The sequence below is a fragment of the Ochotona princeps genome, chromosome 3, assembly GCF_030435755.1.
Source record: "Ochotona princeps isolate mOchPri1 chromosome 3, mOchPri1.hap1, whole genome shotgun sequence".
In the NCBI taxonomy this organism is placed as follows: Eukaryota; Metazoa; Chordata; class Mammalia; order Lagomorpha; family Ochotonidae; genus Ochotona; species Ochotona princeps.
Genome location: NC_080834.1, coordinates 118,395,664 through 118,419,844, shown reverse-complemented (window position 1 = coordinate 118,419,844; position 24,181 = coordinate 118,395,664). Strand labels below are relative to the sequence as shown.

The 24,181-nt window shown below is 42.2% G+C and overlaps 1 protein-coding gene across 1 annotated transcript in view; it reads left to right on the top strand.

Moving 5' to 3' along the window:
• LOC131479845 (contactin-associated protein-like 5) overlaps positions 1–24,181 on the top strand; it is a 523,312-nt gene that overhangs the window by 461,687 nt on the left and 37,444 nt on the right. Inside the window, exon 19 of the mRNA XM_058661312.1 lies at positions 1,274–1,498. Coding sequence (XP_058517295.1) covers positions 1,274–1,498 — 225 coding nt within the window. The remainder of the gene's footprint in view (positions 1–1,273; positions 1,499–24,181) is intronic.

Below are 24,181 nucleotides of genomic sequence, written 5' to 3'. Positions count from 1 at the left end.
GTAGCAGCACTGGCATGGTCTCCTACAGTTGGCATGAGGTCCAGAGGTAGGCTGGAATCTATGCTGCACTTTGACATTAATATGGCAGATGGCATGAGAAGTATGTAAAGAGACATTGCATGAATTATACTTCCTGCTAAGTGAATTTTGGTCTAGTTGTTGATGCCCTGTGGTAGCAGCTGAGTGCCACCTGTAGATCTGTGCTGTAGAGATTGTTTCTCAAGAGAATGCTGTTTGTGCAAATCTTTGCGGCTTTCTCTCACTGAATATCAATGCCTAGACATCTAAAAACATTGAGTTCAGGGGTGAGAATACAGGGCCTTTTTCCCACAAATCCTTTTTGTGCTATTTGCATTGGCTCTTACCGTTTAATCTATCTTTTCTTTCTTTCTTTCTTTTCTTTTCTTTCTTTCTTTCCTTTTCTTTCTTTCTTTCTTTCTTTCTTTCTTTCTTTCTTTCTTTCTTTCTTTCTTTCTTTCTTTCTTTCTTTCTTTCTTTCTGGTTTGGAAGGCAGAGAGAGAGAGAGAGAGAGAGAGAGCGAGCGAACACTTACATACATTGTTTCACTGCCCAAATGGCCATGATTACTGGAGTTGAGTTGATCCAAAGCCAGGAGCCAGGAGTATTTTCTGGGTTTCCTTCATGAGTACAGGAGCCCCAAGTACCCAGACTATCCTCTACTTCCTTTCCAGCCACATACAAGAATTTGGCTCAGAAGTGGATCAGCTGGGACAGAAACCAGCACTTGTGTGGGATACCAGCACCACAAGCAGAACATTAGCCTACTACACTGCTGTGTCTGCCCTAGTTCTTACCCTTTATTCAATTGCATAGGGAATAATTCTTAGCTCCTCAGCTGGAGTCCACTCATTATCCTCCAGAGACATCAGGAAAACCAACTTCTCAGAGTTATAAATTTGCAAGGAACATGGTGTCAGTAGACCTCCTGTGCACTATGCTGCAAGCAGGGGCAGAACATTGATATTTGGCTGTCATATGGTAGTCATCTTGCCAGTCACACAGCTTCAGTGTGTTAACTAAATTTGAATACCAGAAGAAGCTGGCCCCCATTCGGGCAGTGCCACCTGTTCAACCTCTGTAAGGCTCCAGTTTCACATATAATAATAATAATAATAATAATAATAATAATAATAATAATGCTTACCCTTTCAGAAATTCTGTGGGAAATTCCTTGCACAGTATTTGGTTACCCAGGGAACAAAGTAAGCCATTACGTCACTGCTGAGTATGTTTTTACTCTTATACTTCGCAGAGGTTTCTGCTGTTTTTGAGGCTGGGACATCAGTTACTTACACATTTCAAGAACCCTACCCTGTGACCAAGAACTTCAATCTATCATCTTCAGCTCTTTATGCAGACGCAGCGCCATCCAAGGAGAACATTGCACTTAGCTTTATGACAGATCGGGCACCCAGCCTCTTGCTCTTCATTAATTATTCTTCTCAGAACTTCCTGGCCACTCTGCTCTGCAAGAATGGTAAGTGCTAGAGGCCACAAGCCTACTGGGAGTGCCAGGCTGTGCTGGAGGGACCGCCGTTGTCCTCCAGGTCTCAGCATCAGTGCAGGTCCCTGTGGGCCCCAGCTGAGAAGCTCATTTTTAGACTTCCAGGCCAAACATTCAGTATCCTTTACCTTGTTGAGTTATAATTGATACTCAGATCCAGTGTTGAATCTTCTCTGAAATCTCAAATGCATTGACTTAATTCGCCTCCACACCTTAGCAGTGATTATTTATTATTTGTTGCTGCAATCCATCAAATATAGATAAGATCACATGTGCAACTGAATTTCAGGATGCTTGCCACCTAGGTGTAGTCATCTTTGCTGTAGTCTTCAACACTAAGGGCTGTTAACACACTTAGCCTGAATGCAAGCTACTATATAAATAGGTGTCAGTGGTCTAGGTCTTGAGGGGAAGTAACATGTATGAGTCATAACATTAAAGAATAGGCGACTTTGGAGGTTAATATATATGTATATGAATTACAGATAACATTTTTGACACTGCTGTTGTGAGCAGCGAGTTTCAAAACTTTGACAAAGCTGTAATACTGTTGTTTTATAAATTAAAAAGTATTTTCTTTCCTTTTATGATAATTCTTACTTGCTGTAAAATTCACAAACAAGATAAATTCAGGGAATTTATTCCCTATTGATAAATAAGTATACTTTATTATGTTTCCAGGGGACTTTTCATTGTTTTTTTTTCTACTTCTGGACCCATGATGGGTTTATTTTCACAGGATTTGAGAAACACTCAAGTTATCAATTTGCAGGGCTTCTAATAGATCATAGTGTCTTGATATTAACTTGTCCCTTATTAATTTAGCGAAAAGGTAAGCATCAGGTTTTGGAAATATTGTGGGCAAAATGGAGTATCAGAAAGGAGCAGAACTCTGTTCCTATATGGAGTGCTGAGGCTCACGGATAATGACAGCTGTAAGCAAGTGGTGGCTACTCGTCCTGGACTAGTTGACTCCATTCCACAAGGGTTGAGACTTGAAAATGGCTAAGGATGCTGTGAAGTCAAATGCTGGCAGAGGGATAGCTGTTCAATCAGGCGTGGAGTGCAGAGGCAATAGTGTCCTGGCTGTACAATCTCCAAAACACTGCTGAGACATAGCAGAAAGGAATCCTAGAAGATGCAGTTTAAATGAAACCCTTTATTTCACTATTTGTGCAATGTTATTTAAGTTTTAAAAGATTCATTTATTTTTTTATTGGGAAGGCAGATTTGACAGAGAAGAGACAGAAAATTATTCATCTGTTCATTCCACAAGTTACCACAATGGCTAGAAATGAGGTGAATCAGTTGGTAGCAAGGATCCTCCTCTGGGTCTCCTACCTTGGTGAGAGGACACAAGTCTGGGTTATCTTCTGCTGACTTCCCAGGACACAGTCAAGGAGACAAATGGGAAGTGGAGCGGCAGGGACAGAAACTGGCTCACATATGGGATCCCAGTACTTGGGGGAAGATTGACCAACTTAGCCACCACTCTGGGCCCTATTAATTTATTTTAAAGATAATAAACATATTTGAAGGATAGGGTAATAAATAAAGAGGGAAAGATCAAAAGAAAAAGACATCTTTCAGCCCAGGCAAGATGGCTCAATCACTAAATCCTCACCGTGCTAGTGCTGCGATCATAGGGTTGCTGGTACCTGACATGGCTGCTCCATATCTCATTCAGAGTCCTGCTTGTAACCAGGGAAAGCAGTCGTGGATGGCCCAAAGCCTTGGGACTCTGCGTTAATGTGGAAGACCTGGAAGAAACTCCTTAGTCCTGGCTTCACGTCAGTTCAACTCCATCTGTTTTGTCCATTTGGGGAGTGAACCAGCAGAATGGAGATGTTTCCGTCTCTCCTCACTGTTAATCTGACTGCCTTTCCAATAAAACTTAACAAACTTATAAAAAAGAAAGAAAAATACATCTTCTATCTAGTGTTTCATTCCCACATGGCCATAAAAGCTGGCATTATGTTGGGTCAAGACTCAGGAACTCCACCTAAGTTTTTTGCATATGTAGCAAGACTCAAACTACTTGAGTAATCTGCTGCTTTCCCATGCACATTATCAGGGAACTAGATTGGAATCGGAGCAAATATTGAAATCTGATTCAAAGCAGCATTGGAATAACGGGTCCCAGCTAGTGCAACCTGTGGCTTAGTAGACAGTAACACAGAATCAGCCCCTGGATGTCTTTTAGTCTTGGGAGAATCTGTGTCATCCTTATGCTATGTTTTCATTTTTCTTGTGCTTCAGCTTGGCTTGCAACTTTGTACAGTATCAAAAACGAAGAATGATCTACAATTCTAATAGTAGGAACCAAACTGAGGAGCCTCTGGATTGGCTCAAACATGGCGTACATTAATGTTAATGGCCAGTCTGATTTAACAGTTCTTATTCATTCTAAGAGCAAGCCAAAGAGAAGGAAAAAATGACAGAAGGGCCAACATTGCGTTTTGGTTCTTGCCAGTCCATTTGGCCTTGAAAAGGCCTGCAAGAAAAAGCTGAAGCATTGTGGGTTATTAGACCTGTTTTTCAGCATAACTTTCTATGATTAAGGTTAAGTTTATGTAACGTTAAGCTTTTGATTAAGTTTGGTTTAAGATTAAGGTTACGCCCATGGCATTAAGTTGTATATCCTGCAATAGTGCTTGCAGCTGTGGAGACAGGTTGAGCACACCATGGCTTGGAATGTTCGAGAAGTCTAATGTGGGCCACCTGGCTGATTCATGACAGAGTAAGGGCCAAATTGGCTCCTGGATATCAATCTATCAGCCTCCCTTCTTAGCTAGTCATCTTATGATAGGGTTGGACTTTGATACTGCGGTTATAGAATTCTAGAATGTTGAGCTTCCTCCAAAGCATTTGTGGTATACAGTTTTACAGGAATATTCGTACATCTCAGGTCATGCATATTGATGATGCACAATAGGAATACCTGTATGTACATATTGAATTCTGTTATACATTTATGAGGGAGCTTTAAAATGTTCTTGGAGAGCCTGGCGTGGAAGTCTAGTGGCTAAAGTCCTCACCTTGCAAGCGCTAGGATCCTATATGGATGATGGTTCTAACCCTGGCAGACCTGCTTTTCGTCCAGCTTTCACTTTCTGGTTCACTCCTCAAATGGCACGAGCCAGGGTGAAGCCAGAATCCAGGACTCTATCTAGGGCTTGCTTGTGGGAGTAGCAAGCCATATACCTGGGCCATACACCTACAGACATACCTCCTGGCCTGGGTAGTATGAAGCTGGAAGAGAAGTTGGAGCAGTTGGTACTCTAGCCAGGAATGGAAAGGAGGGCTGTGGGATCCTACATATTGGTTTGACCTACTGTGTGTCAACACCAGTACCAAAGGTACTTTTGAGTTTATTTTGAAGTGGTCAAATACATGTGGTGGTGTCAGTACTGTACAGAGAGATCTATGAAGTATTGCTGCATATTTTTACTTTGAGCCTTTGGGACCATTGCACTTTGCATTTTCCCAGTTTAAACAACTCTTCACAGATGTGCTGAAAGTTGAGCAACTGTTGATTTTTCTGAACCAGGATAGTTGCTTTTGACTCCGGAATGAGACTCCATATATATTTTTTATTTTTGTAGGATTGAATTAATTTTATTGGAAAGGCAGAACAGAATTATGGAGAGAGAAGACAAAGATGAAGATGCTCTTCCTGCTGGTTAACTTCGCAAATGGTTGCAGTAGCCAGAGTTGAGCTGATCCAAAATCAGGAGCTAGGATCTTCTTCCACATCTTCCATGTGGGTACAGGGTCTCTAGTCTTTGGGATATCCTCTGCTGTTTTCCCAGACCATAAACATGGAGTTGGCTGGTTGCAGGGATGTGGGAATTTTTGTATTCTTAAACTAAAGGTGAAGATAATGGCATGGGGAAGTGAGTATTTAGCATTTGGACAAGAACTCTAATTGAAGTTTAGGGGTTCAGAAAATAGACCGTATAAATTTTTTTTTCCAAGAGAAATTTTAGATTTATATCCTTTGCGCACTTGACCAGAAAATATGGATGTCTTCAGATGTGAATACATCATCACAGAAAGCCTTTGCTTAGGACTGGCTCAGCTTTCCCTAGTTAGTATCTCTCTGGGTAGCAAGTAGACCCTGGATTATCATTAGTTCTCCTAATTCAGGATTATGGCAGGCGCACATCCACTTAAGTACATGGCTTGATTTCTTGATATTTAGAAACAACAGCTCTGAAAGCCACTCTAGACTCCTTAAGAGGCTCATTGTCAAAGGGGGACTTACAGGTCAAGCTGAGGTGGGTCGGGGGTACAGCTGGCACAGGAGTTAGGCCATTGCCTACTGTGTTTATATCCAACCTGAATCAGAATGCCAGCTTGAGTTTTGGTTTTCCCAAACACTTCTGCCAACACACACCCTGGGAGTCAGCAAATGATGACCCAAGTACTTGAGTCCCTGACACTCAAGTGGGAGATTCAGATACAATTCCTGATTCCTAGCTATGGGCTGGTCAAACCTCAGCTGTTGCGATCACGTAGGGAGTGAACCAGCAGGTGGAAAATCTCTCTCTCTCTCTCTGATTCTACTTTCAAAGAAAAAAACTTATAAGTTTTAAGAAAAACTCATATAAAAAAGTCGAGCTCATTCCTGCCATCATCCACATGATACCTTTCTCCATCTCCCATCTTAAAAAAAAAAAGTAGTTCATAAGAGCGAATGTGAAACTACTCTAAAACTTCTTAGCAATGCAGTTAAAAGAAAATGACATTTTGGTGCAAAAATATTTTGAAATTCATAAATATGAAAGATCTTCAAAAACTCAGGAAATGTATATTATGAAAAAGCATGTAGTTCAAAACTATTTTCCACCAAATCAGGTTATTGTCTAATTTCACGTATCTATGAGTTTTTTAAATTGTCCTCGTACTTAAAGTACTGCTGTGGGACACAATACAGCACTCAGTGACATCAACTCTTCGGTGTGACACTGGAGTCTGAAATCGGTGCTGGTGTCTGCCCTTCTCAACGCACTGTGTTGAGGATTCTAGGTGAGCTAGAATCCTTATAACACTGCAAATGATGCACTCCTTTCACCTGCCAGTGCTTCAAACACCCACCTTCCATCCGAGTCTTCTCTGTGACCAAGGAGAAAATGTCATGATGACCTCGTGGAAATTAAACCCAGGTAGATGTGATATAAAAATCCCAGATGACTTTATGCCAGCTAAGACCCAACCCTGTTTATTTATTCAATTAAGGAACTACTTCCTACCTGAGAAAAAGAAAAGACTGGGCATGATGGGTGAGCCCTCATTTTCTTTTGGCCACTGTTAGGGTGATGCTGAGTATTGACATTCTCCCATCCCTCAGTAATTCTCAGGTTCACTCATCATGGTATACCACTGGCAGCACCCTCACATGAATGCTTACTCAGTCTGTTATCTTTTAAATGACACTTATTCTGACTTGTACATGTTACTGTGCCGCTGCTTAGAATTCTTAGCTCTGTGACATCTAAGTTCTGGATTGGCAGTTCAGATGTCAGGCTCATTTCATTTGTACTGGGGCTACTTCTGTCACAGAACCTCCAGTTTCTCTCTGGTGTTTACCCTAGCTTTCACATAGGCTCTGTGCTTTGTAAGGCATCTCTGTTGACCTCCTGTGACCACCCACAGTTGCTCTGGTCACAGATCTTTCTGAGCGCAATATCGGCAAGGTGAGGATGATGGATGATTTGGAAGGAGTGCTACAACTCTCTTGAGGAGTAATTGCTACATATCTTGCTATATTTGGCAAATTATCCTTTGGTGCACACTGAAGCGTGAAAAAAATAGCATCAGTGCCCATTCTGAGCTGCTCATTGCAGCGCTAGGTTAGAGTCCAACTCTGACACTAGCCAGCTGTATGTGACAGCCACTGTCAACTGAAATGCTGAAGAGAACATGCACAACAGGGAGTGCTGTTGCCTCATAGCAACTGTTTCAAGAATTATTGATAGGACTCAGTGCAACTCCATGGCTTTGAAACCAACCCCATGTCATAAATGCATGCCTTTACTAAGCATGAGCTGACTGGGCACAGTTACCAGCTTTCTCTTTTTAAACTCCAGAATAATGTTTTCCTTACATTATCCGTTTTGCTTGTATTAACAGAAATTTTAAAAAGATAAAAAAGTTCAAGTGTCTGAAAACTTTGGAATCAAATGCTATGTGATGAGTTACTATCATCTACTTTTTAAAACAATAAATTCGCTTTACATTTGATGATGTTTACACACTTGAGAGGGGTGAATGCCCATGTTGATTACTGATAAGCGTGGGAACGGTCGAGGAATAGGGGAAAGTGAAAAGGATAACTGCCTCCATTCTGCTTTTTTCTCCATGTATCCAGGGAAAGTGGACCGCTATCAGCAGTCCAACTGCAACAGTGCCCACGAATGAGGGATGACCACCGGCTGTCATCCCAGTGTCCCCAATGTGGAACAGATTCTGAGGGTACTGCTCAAGTGATTTTGATAGTTCTGAGATGATGTTGATTTCATTGCTCCAAGTCTGAGGTGATCCTTCCAGGCTCCATTGGCTGGCATGACCCAACTTAGAATCTCCACTCACCCAGGTATGGGTCAAAGCTTGACTGGCAGAGTTGTCCAATTTGTTCTGTCCTCCATGGTTTAGATGTTCTTTGCAGGCCTCAATGAACTGGTTGTCATGTCCCTGATGAGCATCTGTGCATGCTGTCTACTTCACAGGCCTCTGCAACTGAGGAGACCCAGTTCTGACACATGTAATCTATAGTCAGATCACATATCCTATGATTTTCACTGTGGTTTGAATTCTGAGTCTAGTGATCCAGGTTAGGGTGTTCCCCAAAGTAATCTGGCCGAGATTGACGCCAACCTGATTGCTAAGTGTTCCAGCCAGTAGAGGATCTGTCTCAGACCATCACCCACATCAGCCTACACATACACTGGTGGTTGCAATCACCTCGTCAGTTCTGTCCACAACTCCTTCTCTTACACAAACCAATGAATGCTGATGCCCAGTTAACAGTGCCCACCACACACTCAGCCTCATGCACACCAGAAGGGACTACAACATAGTGGGAGGAATACCCAATAACTCCCATTGCACCTATTCCCAGTCCCAGTTCCTGCACATGCTGGTTTGCAGACAACTGGTCCAGTCCATCCCACATTTCATCCAGCTCTTGTATACACCAATGGGTGTTGGAACATAGCTCAGCCTGACCAACCTCATTATCTAACCACACACTCATGCTGATGGGAGCCATCACCTATCGATCCAGGCCCACACCCAACCCCAGAGCTTATACTCTCTGGATGATTTGACAGTCTAAACCCAGTCTAAACCCAGTCCCAGCACCTGCCAGCTGATGCAGCAGCAAAGCCCAACCAGCCAGCATTCACTCTGGCTCATGGATGCACCAGTAGATACAGTCAGTTAGCCCAACATGGCTCTCCCTTTAACCTGGATCATATGTAATCCAATGAGTTTTACAGCCTTGCCCAGCCTTGTCTGCCCTAATCCCCATTCTCACTCTCACCAGAGCGAGCAGTGGCCCAGCAAAGGAGCCCCTGCAATCTCACTACTGGGCTAGCTCCACTCCCCCAATCTGGGATCTTACCTGCACTAGCAGGTGCTGCGTTCCGGACTGGAATGGCCTTGCCTCACATTGCATACACTAGTGTGTGTTTCAGCCTAGCTCAGCCGAATCTCCCCCCAAGTTCCAGCTCATGCGTGTAGGTGCTGCATTCTTTCCCAGTCCAGTCAGACTCCAGTACTAACTTTATCTTGACCTTGCAACTTTTATACTCAATCAGGTCTGTCCTGTACCCCATCCTGGGTCTCATGTCTGCCAGTAGGAGCTATGAAGTGGACCAACCTGGCCCACCCCTAAAACTGACCCAAATATATGCCAGTGAGTACTGTAACCTGGCTTGGTCTGTGCTGCTCCCAGCTTTGGTTATTGCATTCACCTGAAGGGATTGTGTCTGGATAAATGAGTTCCCCAAGTTCCTCTATCGGATCACCTCTCATTCATAGATCTCTTTCACATTCAGGCAGAGGCTGCTCTGCTGGCAGGTATCAGAAAAGGGTGTGGCCTTATGCTCTTGCAGCATCATGGGCAGCATATCATGTCTACAGATGGAGCTGTCTAGAAAGAAAAGCATATTGTTCCTTTCTGCCCACACTATAGACTAGGTTGTTGGATGGAGTCCAACAGTATCCATTTTTGAGTGCAATACTGATGCAATACTGTCTGCATACTGGTCAATGGAACTCCTCATTTTATTTTCTCCCTCATTCCCAGAGTTCTTACAGATAGGCATTCTTTCCTCCATACAGGAGCCGAAAGTTCTCTTCCATAGAACTGAGTAATCTATGGGGAAGGGGATTATGTGTGTTTGTGAGTGTGTGAGTGTGTGTGTGTTCCATCACTGATAAAATAGCTTAACTTTAATTATTTTATTTTAATATGTATTGCAGTGGTCTGGGAGTTGCAGACCCACATGAGCCTCTGATTATGAAGGAAAGTGTTGGAGTAGTAGTGGGGACAATGAGTGAGAGCCATGTTTCCATTTTCTCTTCATGTCTATTGAGATGGAGACAAAGAGGAGATGAAATCTTGTGCCACCCCTTGCTGTCACATTACAAGAGGAGTTCCCAGTGACAGAAACAATTCTTCAATGTTACTTTGAGATTCTGATATGACAAACAATGTCCTAAGGGAGGTACTTGAGTTTTTGGAAATATTCAAGTTGTTGTCAGCTTAATCATGCAAGAGGTGAGAAATTATTTTTAAGGCCTAGTGGCTGTCCTTATCTATCAGCATGCCAATATGGTTGCTGTAGAGTCTGGTCTGCCGTGTTTTTCAGCCATCTTCTTTCCATTTTTAATGAGGTACTTAAAGTCATTTTTTGTCTTAGATGAGCTGGCTGTCTTCCCTTTCATGTTTATCTGAGTAAGCTCAACATTTCCACTTGAGGGTCAACAAGTGGTGGCCCAGGTCTGCAACATGTGCTCTGGGATCAGACCACATGCCTATTTGATTTTTCCTGAGGCCAGGGATTGAGCATGGTGGTCTAGCTGGGGAGCTACTTAAGAAGCCTCATCTGGGAAGTCTTCAAACCTTGCTATGCTATGTGTAAACTAGTATAGGTTGAGCTCATTCCACCCCCTGAACCAGCCAATGCACATACAAAAGGGTACAGTTGTCTGGTCAGTCCTGACTTCAGTACTGGCTCTCACATTAACCAGCAGGTGCCAAAGCCTAGCTAAGTCCGGCCTGCACGTAGGCCTGACCCTCTCTCTCTCTCTCTTTCTGTCACTCTCTCTCTCTCTCTCACACACACACACACACCAGTGGGGGCTGCTTCTTAGTTGGGGTCACCCTGAAGAACTCCTACCTGGTTCATTCTCAGCCCTGACATTTGTGTGTGGTAGCAGATACCGTGGCCTGACCCAATGCACCCTTCCCCACCCACAGTTTTCACGATGCTGAGGCCTAGTTGGGACAATCCCTACTAAATCATGCTATGTCTGTTCCCCAGCATTGCTATTCACATGTATTAGTGGATGCTGAGGTCTAGCTAACCTGGAACTATCCCCAGTCCTAGCTGTTGCAAGTACCAGTGGAGGAGTCCAGTAGTGTCCCCAAAAAAACCCTACCAGGCCCACCATTAGCCCTGGTTCTTGCATATGTCAGTAGGTACTGTGTCCCAGCATTACCCAGCCCACCCTGAGTCCTAGCTCTCATATGTGTATGTGAGTGTTTTAGGATAGTGTGCTCCAGACTGCCTGCAACACATCTCTCATGTGTCCCAACAGGTGCCTTGGCCTACCTGAGGTGTCCCCAAATCCACTACCAGGTCTGTCGCTAGCCCTGATACTTACTAGATGGTGCTGATGGTGCTGTGCCATAACTTGGCCTGGCCTGCTTTCAGTCCCTGCTTTCACAAGTGGGTGCTTCAACTGACCTTGTTTCAGCTTCAGGCTCTCATGCATGCAGGCAGGTGAGTTGACTTGACAAAGGAAGGCTCCCTGTACTTCCCCATTCGATCTACTTCTTACTTTTCATGTTTACTTGTGAGTATAATGACCCAGTCCATTTAGCCCCCTTATATCATCTTATACTTGGCAAATGGGCTAACAGGTATACCCATTCTGGCCTGTGCCCAGTTCTCTAGACTCAGGCAAAGTATGCTCAGCACACCATTTGTACAGTGCCCTGGAAGTGGAGGTAAGACAGCCCTGGACAGTATGTGCCCACAGTGGCATGGAAAATGCCTTGCCCCCCCATCCTCACGAATCTAAAAAATAAAAAATAAAATAAAGAATGGGCTGAAATATTGGTATAGTTAACAGAGTTGGCATTAGGTAGGCCTAGAATTCCAGCCAGTTATTGGCTGCTTTTCTCCCAGCAGTGAAACACTTGTCTAGATAAAAAACAAATTAGGTTATAGCTAGAAAATATGGTTTACTTTTATGATAACCTGATTATGAACCTGTCCTGTGGACAAGCTCAGCCCCTTCTTTGACAAGTTTCGATCAAATATGCCATAACTCAATCATCAGTACAATTAGAGAATACCTACCGACACTTGGATAAAGGCTCAAAATGAAGATGATGTAAAGCACAGAGATACTAAAGCTGCATGAAGAAAACAGGAATAATACAGGAGACTGGACAAACATTAAAGGGGATGTTTCCTGAGAATAGGCCAACTTAAAAACCTGTGAAACACAGCATGGCTCATTAAACTAAAATTGAAGGAGTCACCATTGTGGCAAAGCACTTTGTGCCACTGCCTGCACTGCTGGGATCCCATAGAAACGCTCACTCTTGTTCCAGTTGCTCCATTTCCAATCCAGCTTTCTGTAATGGCCTAGGGGAGCAGTGAAGGTGACTCAAGTGTTTCAGCCCCTGAAACCCATGATACAGTTCCAGATGTACCTTCACCTGACCTGCAAGTTTTAGTCATCTGCAGAGTAAACCAGTGAACAAATAATCTCCCCGTCTCTCTTTTTGCGGTTCTGACTTTCAAATAACAAACACAATCTAAGAAAAACGGAATCTGGAAATCTGCCTTGTATCATATTGTAGAAGAAATTTCCTAAAATCTCTCAAGTGGAGAGATAAAAGCTAAGAGATTTCCCCACATGTTGACCATTTCAAAAACAGAGAGACTTCATGGAAAAAACAAAAGAAATTGAGATAAATGCATGAGATCCAATATCTAAGAGAATTTACAGAAATAGAAAAACGCAAGAGGATGAGATATTGGTAGACTTAAAATGGAAAAGTACTTAACAAAAAACCAAAAAAATTGACAGAAGAAGTTTGACCCTTCCTCAGAACAGCGAGCAGAGAAAGTCGAGGTCCATGGCTAAATCCCCAAAGAGGATCAGGACTCAGTTTAAGGTGCATCTAGAGTTTGTTATTTATTAAGATGATCAGTCCTGTATGGTGATCTCACTTACCACATCTAAAGCAACTTTACAGGAATACCACTTGACTTACATGCATTGATTATTTAATGCTGCATACAAAATGATACCAAAGTCAGCACTTTCAAACAAGAACCACTGATTACTTCACACAGAGTGAGACACATCAGAAGTCTTGGATTCAGGTGCTGGCTGTAGCTCGTGGTCTTTTAGGGGATCAGATGTGTGTCCTGCACTGTAAGAAGCAGAAATTCTTGGTAATCTGCTTCCAGACTCCTTCCTGAGGCTCTTAACTTCAAGTCATGAACAGGCTCGCTCTTCAACAGGGCTGCTCCTATGATTGGTCAGCTGTCATTCCCCAGGAAATGTGAAGAAGGAGCAATAGAGGTAGAGAAGCAGCAAGAAAGGGAGGAAGGAGGAAAGGAGAGAGCAAGAGGAGAGGAACAGAGTGTGCAAGAAATATCTGAATCTTCTGAGACCTACTACTGTTTGGGAGGACAATGCACAAGAGTACAAACACCAGGAGTAAGAGGATATTGGATGTCATTTGGATGCTACCAGTGTCAATATTCTTCACACAAGGAATGATATAATGCATTTGTACACAGTGTATTATATAAAGATACACTTTTCAAGGTTAATTTATCTGAAAGGCAGATAAATTGAACAGATGTAGTGAGAGACATAGAGATTCAATTGGATCGTCTGTCCCGCAGCTCACTACTCAAATAGTTGCAGTAGCAGTGCTGTGCCAGGCTGAATACAGCCAGGATGTGAAACGCACTTGGATCTCCCTTATGGCAGGAATCCAAGCACTTAAGCCACTTCCCTTTGCTTTTCCCAGGCACATTAGTAAGAAACGGAATTGCACATGGGGCAGCCAGAATCTGAAGTGATGCTGTCATTGGCTAATGGTGCTGCAGGCAGTGGCTTACTTCTGTGTTCCAAAACCATGGAATCAAGCAAGTGTGTAAATATTAAATACAAATGATAAGTATATGTCCTCTTATGAGTGAATGAAGAACTGAATGATGAAATATTTTAGTTGGAAATAGTAATTGTAGCTGATTCACGCTTAAGCACTTTACCTTTTAATTGTCCATGCTAAGGTCTACAATAAACTGCTCATTGACTTATTTTAGACCCTAATGTTCATGAAATAACTACAGCTTGTCATTCTCTCGCCAATGACACCAGAAACATTGGCCATTTCTTTGATCTCTTTCTATAATCCTGATGCTGAGCCTGTCTTTCGGATGCCTCATCCATTCCCACGACTGCAGTGGAGTCTACGTGCTCTGGAACCTCAGATCTAGATGCTTGCATTGTATGACTCTAGGTAGATTTCGGGGAACTGACTCATTATCTATGAGGAAGCTGTACATATCCATCTGGTGTGTATCCTTTAGCTAACCCACTGAAAGCCAACAGGCTGCACATTCACCTCCACCGGTAGCCCATAATACCATCTTCTCAGCTGAATCTTTATCTCCTTGAATTGTATTTATTTATTTATTTATTTATTTATTTATTTATTTATTTATTTATTTTTGCTTTCTCAGGAAAGGACTTTACATCCACCCAAATGTCCCAAGTCAGAAACCATCACTATTTATTATGCAGTTATGTATAATTATAAGCTGCCTAATTTTATAAAGCAAAGATGTTTCTTTTGGCTCCTAATTCTGAAAGATCATGGCTCAAGGTGGAAAAGGCAGCACTGATTCAGCTTCTGGTGATGGCATTCTACCTGGTGGAGTCCCAGCATCATGTGGAAAAGGTCAAGGAACCTAATGTCTGTGTCTCTTTATAAAGCCACTGGGATGTGAGTCCACCTTAATGACCCAATTCAATTAAACCTCTTCCCAAAAGCCTCACCACTAAACTTAGTTGGATTCAGGTTTTATCTACTCAGTGCCATTTACTTATCACATTGGAGTTTAAGCTTCTATGTGAATTCTGGGATCAAATATTTAAACCGCAATACCCATCCCTTCCAGGTTTCACCAGCCCAGGGTGTGTCAGTTGACAGCTATTCCCCCATTAAGTATTGTTTTGCATTGTCTTACTGTGCTTTACTTCGTCCAGTCTCTTCGATTCAATTGATCGATTCAATTGTTTGTTTGTTCTAGCCACCCTAATTTTGGAATTAGATTATTACAACAGTCTTAACCTCTAAGACTGGTTCCTTAACATCCACTTTCTATTCTGACTAGGGTTATAGTTAAATTCAAATGTAGTGCTGTCATTCATCTTTCAACAGTTCCTCATGGCCGTCAGGCTCAACTCCACTCACTCCTCACTTCCATGCTCTCACTTTCCTGTGAAGTTTCAAACTGTTCTGTGAATGCCCCACCATGCCTTCCACTATATGAAAGTGGATACTGAACACACCAGTCTTCCTTTGCCCTCAGGGAGGTTCTGTGCGTGTTTCATTCCCTTTGCTGGACTCCTACTGTTCTTTACTGGCATTCTTCCCTTGGAACAAAATTATTATTTAATGTCATGTCTTCTGGCTTGCATTTCTGATTCTCTCAAAAACGTTCATTCTTTGGACTCATAATTCCTATGGCACTCAGTTATGCAAATGATCACAGTCACTATTCACTTGTATGCACACTATGGTCCCAATTCCAGAACTCAGGACAAGTGACCTTGAACCATGAGTGGAGGAAGAGGGAAGTTCCATGTGCATTTCTAGTGAATTCTCCATTCTGGTACTCAACTTTTCTTACAGAAATTTCTTAATGCTTCATTCCACATTATTGCATGTTTGTTGATTCCAAGCCAGAGCTCCTTCTTACAGGCAATGTGCAGTACATCCTATTTAGAAGACTTCACGGCCCTATCTTCACAGTGCTTTAAAGCATCTCCAAGAATGGAGGTGGGCAAGTGCTAAAGATGATAACAGCTTTACTGTAGCACATGAAGCTGCATGAACGAGCACCCTTCAAGAAGTTGTAGACAATAGTAAAAGGTGCATTTCTCACTCTCTTTTTCTAATTTTTTTTTAAGATTTATTTATTTTTATTGGAAAGTGGGACATACGGAGGAGGAGAGACAGAGAGGAAGATCTTCTGTCTGATGATTCACTCCCCAAGTGAGTGCAACGGCCGGTGCTGCGCCTATCCGAAGCCGGGAACCTGGAACCTCTTCCAGGTCTCCCATGCGGGTGCAGAGTCCCAAAGCTTTGGGCCGTCCTCGACTGCTTCCCCAGGCCTCAAGCAGGGAGCTGGATGGAAAGTGGGGCTGCCGGGACCAGAACCGGCGCTCATATGGGATCCTGGCGTGTTCAAGGCGAGGACTTTAGTCGCTAGGCCACGCCTCTGGATCCCTTTTTCTAATTTTTTATGTTCCTTTTACTTCTCTAGTTATACTAAAGGCTGAGAAAAAACATACCTACAGAAAGTCATTTTAAAGTGAATAAAGTCGTACTTTTTAAAAATAGAGGGAAAGAAAAGGAAATGAGACCAAATTGTCAAATCCTTGATGATAGATTTGCAGGCTCTCAGGCATTTATGTGGCCTTCCTTGGGTAGGAGCTCTGAAAAGACACATGAGATTACAGATGAAATGTTTGGAGTTCATTCAAGAGAAAGAAGCTCACAGAATTCCCCTTGGAAGGTTCTAATTCAAAACGTGGGTGTACTATAGGACAGACCATTGAAATCCCTCTGGCTTTTTCATAAACTGACAATGAAAGATTAAGATCATGTGAGGTGGAAGATAAATTAGAGCACAAGTGAAGGCATTGGAGGAATGGATGCCAGTTGCATAACTGAAATAAGTTTTGATAAAGTAAAAATCCCCTCTAATCTCTCCCCAGTTTTAAATAACAGTCCGTCTTTGTGCTGGTAGTTTAATTTTGGTGGCCACCGATGTCTTAGAAATAAACTTAATAGATTTTCAGATATAGTTCTGTGCTGAAAGCCAAAGAGTCTGCCATGTGAAAGGTGGGGAAAGGTAATGAATCAAATATGAAGATAAAACTAATAGAAATGGGTGATACATATGGGGGAAACATATTTCTCAGAACAGACCAGCTTTTTTCTCATGCCTGTAGGTATGTTGTATCAAGCATGTCTTCTTACTAAATGTCTCTTTTGTGACAATATTTACTTACGTCACCTTGCACCATGGTTGGCATGGCTCCAAAGTGTTTACTATGTGACTGTGGGAAACACAGGCTGAAAATGATATCAGAAAATTGTACATCCCTGCATTCCGTCCTCCTTCCTTCTTTCCCTCCCTCCCTTGCTTGCTTGAATCCTCTGTTCCTTCCTCCCTCACTACCTCCTCCATCACTCTTTTTTCTTTCTTTTCTCTCTCTTTCTTTTTCACTCCATCCCTTCCTCTCTCTCTTTTTTCATCCAATTTCCTTCTCTGAGATCATGCTTTCAAGAAATCATTTCTCAGCTGCCCAAGCTCAGCTTCTTTCACCTGCCTCCTTGTTTGTATCTCATCAAATCATAAATGAGCGTATAAATAAATGGACGGTACTGGTGTATGTTTAAAATGACCGAGTCAGTAACCATCTTCCATGTCATCTACATTGGTGAAATCAGATGCTGTTGAGGATGGACTATGGAAGGAGAATTGGCAGATGTTCTTAGAAATTTTATTTTCACACATTCAATGTGACTGAGTGAAAGAGACTGTGCTACAGGGAAGTATCACTCCATTCTTTTTGGTCTGGTAAGTCTTACTTTCCCACAAATTTAGCAGCTTGAACCATTGTACAGATCTTACCTTGAAATTTTCAAGGCTAAGGAATTTTTCTGGGTCCCTAGTTCTGGGACTCACAGCCTGCAACTGAGCTGTCAACTGGGCTGAAGTCTCTTCAGAGTCCTGGTAACTGAAAGCTGTTTTCAAGCCCAGTGGGCCCATTGACAGAACTTCAGCCCTTCTGTTCCCATAATCAAAGCATGTGTTTTCTTGCTGACTGCTGTGAGCTTCAGTTCCCATTCGCTTGAACCCAGCATGGACAATTACCCATGCCAGTCTCCACAGGCACTTGAGATTTACTTCTTTATGCCAGTGAGGGAATGACAATGTGTGTATGTGTGTGTATGTGTGTAGCCATGCTACCCACTGCCTTCATGACATTACATAACCAAATCATAGGCATGACACTCATCTTTATCATATTTCCACTTGTCAAACACAAGTCACAGCTTTGACATTTGACTCTCTTTTTCTCTTTACCCCCTTCCTCCCTCCCTCTATAATCAGTTTCTTTTTTTTTTTCCTTCCAAATCTAGGTGACACTTTTATCTACACCCAGGAGTGGGATTTTAGACTAAGGCCATTTTAACATCTTCCCAATGTATCAGTAAAGCTTCTTACTCATTAAAATTTGACATCCGGTATATATTGACTTTAGACAAAGAAATATGAGACTTATATGAAAATAAGAGTGATAAATCTCATAGTCATTATGTTGACATATTCCAGGTCTAACAAAGGCAAACTCTTTATAAAATGGAGTGTAAAGCATACACTGTTGTGTTATGTGATTAGAAATCAACACTGGTTGAAAGAGCTGGCGTGGATTGGCTCATGCCTTGCTGGGTGGGACACAAAGATTAGTTACTCCTCACCATGATGTTGAGGATTTTCCTGCACACCCCCGCCAAAAAAAAAAAAAACGTGTTCTGCACCTTAAATGTCAACAAATATCTTGTTAGAGTTACAAGCCAGTCTAGATTATCCTAAAATCTGCCAAGATCAGCAAAATTATACTTCAACACAACAAATGGCTAAATACGAAAATGAAATAGACACAAGACAGCTGAATGGTACCTTATAGCCATTTTAAGGTATATAGCAGCTGGTCCTGAATATAAACTAAAATTGAAATGTCAATGAGCTAATGATAGGTTGTGGTTAAGAACTTGCTTTTTTTTTTTTTAACATACTGGTTACTCAAAACCATGTCAATTCCATAATATTGCAAATTGCTGTTGATGTTATACTGGGACTCTTAATTGACTGGGATGATATTCTACCAGCTCTAACTTCGGACCAGAAATGGTCTCCCCAAGAAACTGTTCAACCCATCTGGACAATAAGTAGCTGGACTTTATGCTTGGTATATGTTTGCAAGGAAAGAATCTTGATTGAATTTGAACTGTAATGCTGCATCAAGGTGGAGGAATCCACCAGGGGGGAGGGGAGGTGGAGGGGTGGGGGGATTCCCAGAGCCTATGAAACTGTCACATAATGCAAAATAATTAATAAAAAAAAAGAAATCAACACTGGTTGACCTGTGGTGTAGTAATGATAAGTCCTGTGAGGTTTCTGGGATGCTGGCATGTTGAGAGCATGTGCAGAGCTTAGTAGTTACAGGTACCTTTCCAAACAGGTTTAGTTATGTGATAATTTGAAACAAAGTATATGACATATGATAGATATCGCAACACCACTGGGTGCACTTTGGTTATAAACTAAATTTTTCTGCAACTCCATGTTCTACTCTGTACCTTGTGGTTGACTGGATATTTAGGGCAATTCTAACAGAACGGAAGTAGAAATGTATAAAACCTTAAAGGGTTATCAAGTTCAATGAATGATTTTGCAGTATCCAAAGTTTGCATTGTCCTAGGGACAATGCTTGCTATGGGAGAACAATGGTCAGTCCATACACAGCAGTGAATCAAAATGAGAGAGAGAGAGAGAGAGAGAGAAAGAGAGAGAGAGAGAGAGAGAGAGAGGAGAGAGAATGAGAGAGAGCGAGCATGTAGTTCCTTAGAGAATAAATATAACCAAGCATGTACTTCCACAGCAATAAAATATCTGAATACCAAGAGATGCTAATTGTGAGTTTACCAACACAGTGAGCATGGTGTGGGGGCTCTTCGTGGCTGCTTGCTGAGTGAAAGAGCACAGCTCTGGGGCAGGCTCAGAGGCAACCTCTCCTCGAGGGATGGTGCTTGAGAGGCTGCCGGAGCAGCAGATCCAGCACTAAATGAATATAATACTGAAACCGTTGATTTTGAGAGGTTTTGGTGAAAGTATTGTGCCTTAATATGGTCAACTTATCCAATTTTGTCACATATAAAGCAGTGGATATGTTTAACTTCTTATTATTCATGAGGATCCCAGTTTATTTTCCCAAAATATTTTGAAAATAGTAATAGTGTTTGCTTCTGATGTAACGTATTTCCTATGTCTTTTAAAATCTTCAACAAATATATTCTTGCATTCAAAAATACATATATGAATTTTATGTATTATACCTGTTATATGTGAGTTTTTGTATGTACCTATATGCCTATGTGTCTGTTATGTATCAGTATATCCCACATCTTTATGCATCTTAATATCTCACTTAACCTGGCTATCTTTTTGGAAGGACCCACTCAATTAACAAAGGCAAAGCTGTAAAAGGCCAACACAGAAGTTTCAAAGTTAACTAGGAAATATTTCCTTATTCTGTGGATAGAACATCGCAGGTTGAAAGCAGATCTCCAAGGAAGGAAAGGAGGGCATCATCACAGCTCTTTCTCCCTTCTCTGGAACACTTCCTGATCAGAGTGTCAATTACCTGAGGAGGATGTGGGGCACTGTAATTGAGGGCCTAGAGATGACTGAAGAGCAAGAGTGTCCTCTGGTGTCTGAAGGTGAGGCAGAGGCAATACTCACACTGCAGAAGACCTACTTCGGTATTATCAGCACTGACTTTCTTAGAAGGCACATATGATGGTCAGTCCAGGCAGGGCATCTGAGATCTTCTGCACTTTGATCCATAGGCATGGCTCATCTGAGTACCTTATATACAATGCACCCATAGCTGTTATTAAAATCCCCAAAGCAACCATAGCTGAATAAACAATGATGGCTTAGAAATCTTTCTGAAACTCTTTTGTCTCCTAAATACAAGTACGTTTAGGGATTAAACATCTGAGTGAATTTAGGTTGGATTTGTATTTTTGTATATTCTAATTTCATATAATCAAAACAATCTATATGTTGATATAATCAGTATGCAAACATCGAGTGCTGTTTTAGATACTAAGTCATTTGGAATTTACAACATTACCCAGAGATCAATGACTAAATTAAATACTCGTAAAACATTTTTTTTTCCAATTATTGGAAAGGCAGAAGGGAAGAAAAATCTTCCTTTCCCTGGTCGAGTTCCTAAATTCTCTGCTGCAGCTGGGGCTGGACAAGGCTGAAGTCAACAGCCAGGAACACCATCCAGGTGTCAGGAACCCAGATACGTGAGCCAGCTTCTACAGCTTCCCCAGGTGCATTAGCAGGGGGCTGGATGGAAGGTGAAGCAGCTGGGACTCAAACTAGCATTCCAGTATAAGTTGTGAGTGTCTTATGTTTAATCCACTATATTGTATCAACAATTAAGCCTTTGCCTTATTCTGCACATTCCCTGGTTAGTCATGGGGTAGCTCTTTTAAGATACAAGCATAATATTTTCTAATCAACTTGGGCCATATTAACATTCAGAGATCTTGAGGGAGGAGATTCTGAACTGGGAGGGGGCATATTAGGAAGATCTAGAAGGTTGCACTGTAGGGGCTTGGAGAGAAAAGGGGATAGGATGAGCTGGTGAGTGCAACTTCCTGACCCAACCCCAAGCCTAACCACTTCATCCAATGATTAGGCAGCTTTTTTCCCTTACTCCCTGTATCCCTGCATGGTTCTTTGAATTCTGTGGTCCTGTGCTCTCAGACCAACAGCACTGGCCATTTTTCCAGGAATCATTAAACGGCAAAGCCTGATGTTTAGCCTCCAGCTTGTCTTCCACACATACTGTATGGAATCTCGCAGACATGGCGCAGCTTTCTGAGTGTTTGCTGCTCTCTGGGGGGTTGTGATTTTGGTGTGAAAACCATATCACAGCTAGAGAAGGAGCATGCGCCATACATGTGAAAAGAGAATGAAAACTCAAAAGCTTATTTTTGCGCATGGATTTTTAAAAAATCCCTGCGTAGTTTTTCTCCCTCTATGCATTTTCCCATATTCACTACCTTTTCAAATACTTTCAGATGCAGCTTTGATAAAATATTTGCACCAAAATAGAACTCGTTTGCTATTGTTTGGTTTTTTGTTTGTTTTGTACACATGAGACAGCAAGAAAAAGATAGAGACAGGGAGAAATCTCATTAGCTGACTGAAGTTTTAAATTTTAGCAGCAGTTGGGATTAAGCAAAAATCCAGGAACCAAATCAAGGTCTCCTCTGTGGGTAGCAGGTACCCAACTCTTTGAAACATCAGTACTGCCTCCTGTTGTCTGTGCTGATAGGAATCTGGAGTTAGGAGCCAAAGCCTCAAATGGAACCCAGAAAGTCCATGCTGATGACTTAAGCTAAAGGCCAATCCACAAACAGCATTTTCTTAAAAACTTCATTTTCCATTGACACTTTCAAAATTCTATCCTAATCCCAATTCCCTTAAGATGATCTTCCATGGACAGATACTCACACATCCCATCACAAGCCCCTCCCTGAAAGTACTGATCTGGCAGTTCTGCAATGAGACACCCATAATTTGATGGTTAATGAACACTTATGAGAATTCTTTCTAAAAATGCACTTATCTATTTGAAAGATAAAGTTACAGAGAGAAAACTGAAGGTCTAAGACAGCATATTTTCCATCTGCTTATTTACTCTTTCAAATGAACGCAATAGCCAACCTTGGGCCGGGATGAAGCCAGGAGCTGGAACCTCCTGTCTCATGAGTAACAGAAGCTCACGTATGTGGGCCATCTTTTTCTGCTACGTTCCCAGGGACTTTAGCAAGGGGCCGGATCAGGAGTGGAACAGCTGGGACTCAAAACAACACCTGGAGGGGATGCTGCTATGAAAGGAAGCAGTGTAACCTTCTCAAAAAGTGACCCAGGTCCCTGTGAGGATCCTTAATGTTGGGAAAATGTGGCCCAATTGAAGAAACTTCCTTGCTCTGCGTCTGGGTACTCCATGGACAGTCACCTAGGACTGGCACCTTGCAATATGGATTTGTTGACCTTCCTGTATCTGTGACCAGGTGGAATTGGTGAATACTCATGGGTGTTGTCCTCCCAGCAGCCAAGGCAATATCCTCCAGTGTTGTGTTAAGAACATTGAAGCCTTCCAGATTATACTTCTTGTCATCCAGGATATTCCGTAGGCATATTCGTCTCCCATCATGTCTGTTGAGATGTAAGCCATGCAGATAGCCAAGAACAAGTCAGTCCTCTATGCTGGGCCTCTCACAGGCTGAGCAGTACCTGAGGACAGATACAGGAAGGCAGGAAAGTCATTGCCTGCTCACATACATTCTTAGTTGATTTGAAAATAAAATCTATGCTAATAGGAATGGAGAGTTAGGAGCCAGGGCCTCAAATGGAACCCAGGGACTCCAGTTATTGCTGACTTAAGCAACAGGTCAATCCACAAACTGCATTTTTCAAAAATTATCTTCCATGATGCTTTCACTGAAGTAAAATATCACTACTTCAGTATGTATATTGTGTACCGTGTCTTCCCTCATCATTGCCATTGCCAACCACATGCAATGCATCCTTTCTGAAGTGTCTCTGTGCCAGACCAGGAACACCAAGGCTTATTTCATGCTGTAGGATAAAGTGCTACATAAGGTCACTGAGTTCTCCGGTCCACGTTCCATAGTGTGTCTTTTCTTTCTTTATTGACACCTGAAAGTATGACAGCGGATAGCTGTTTCAGGCCGTGAGACAGGGTCTCTTTCACCTGATGCTCTATTTATCCCTGGCCTGGGTAAGCTCCAGCCAGTGATTCGTGCTGCTCTCCTTGGACTATATGGTGGAATGTCACCATGTAGCTCACAAGTGGCAAGAGAAGCAGTTTGGGATGCATCTGAAGCCACCCCTGACACAACCGTGAAAGAGCAATTTAATCTCTTTCCGGCCATGCCATAAAGTTTGATGCTAATGCCTACCTACTACCTACATCTGAAAGACTTTTTTTTTTTTTCTTTTTTGAAGTGGAACAGGAAAAATATGTAAGTTCTGAAAATCACATTGTAGGCTTACAAATGCAAGTTTTGGGCCTGGCATGGTTACCTAGCAACTAAAATTCTCACTTTGCATGCTCCAGGATCCCATATGGGTGCTGTTTCTAATCCCAGTAGCCCCAGTTCCAATCCAGCTCCCTGCTTGTGGCCTGGGAAAGCAGTTGAGGATGGTGCAAACCCTTTGGACCCTGTGACCACATGGGAGACCTGGA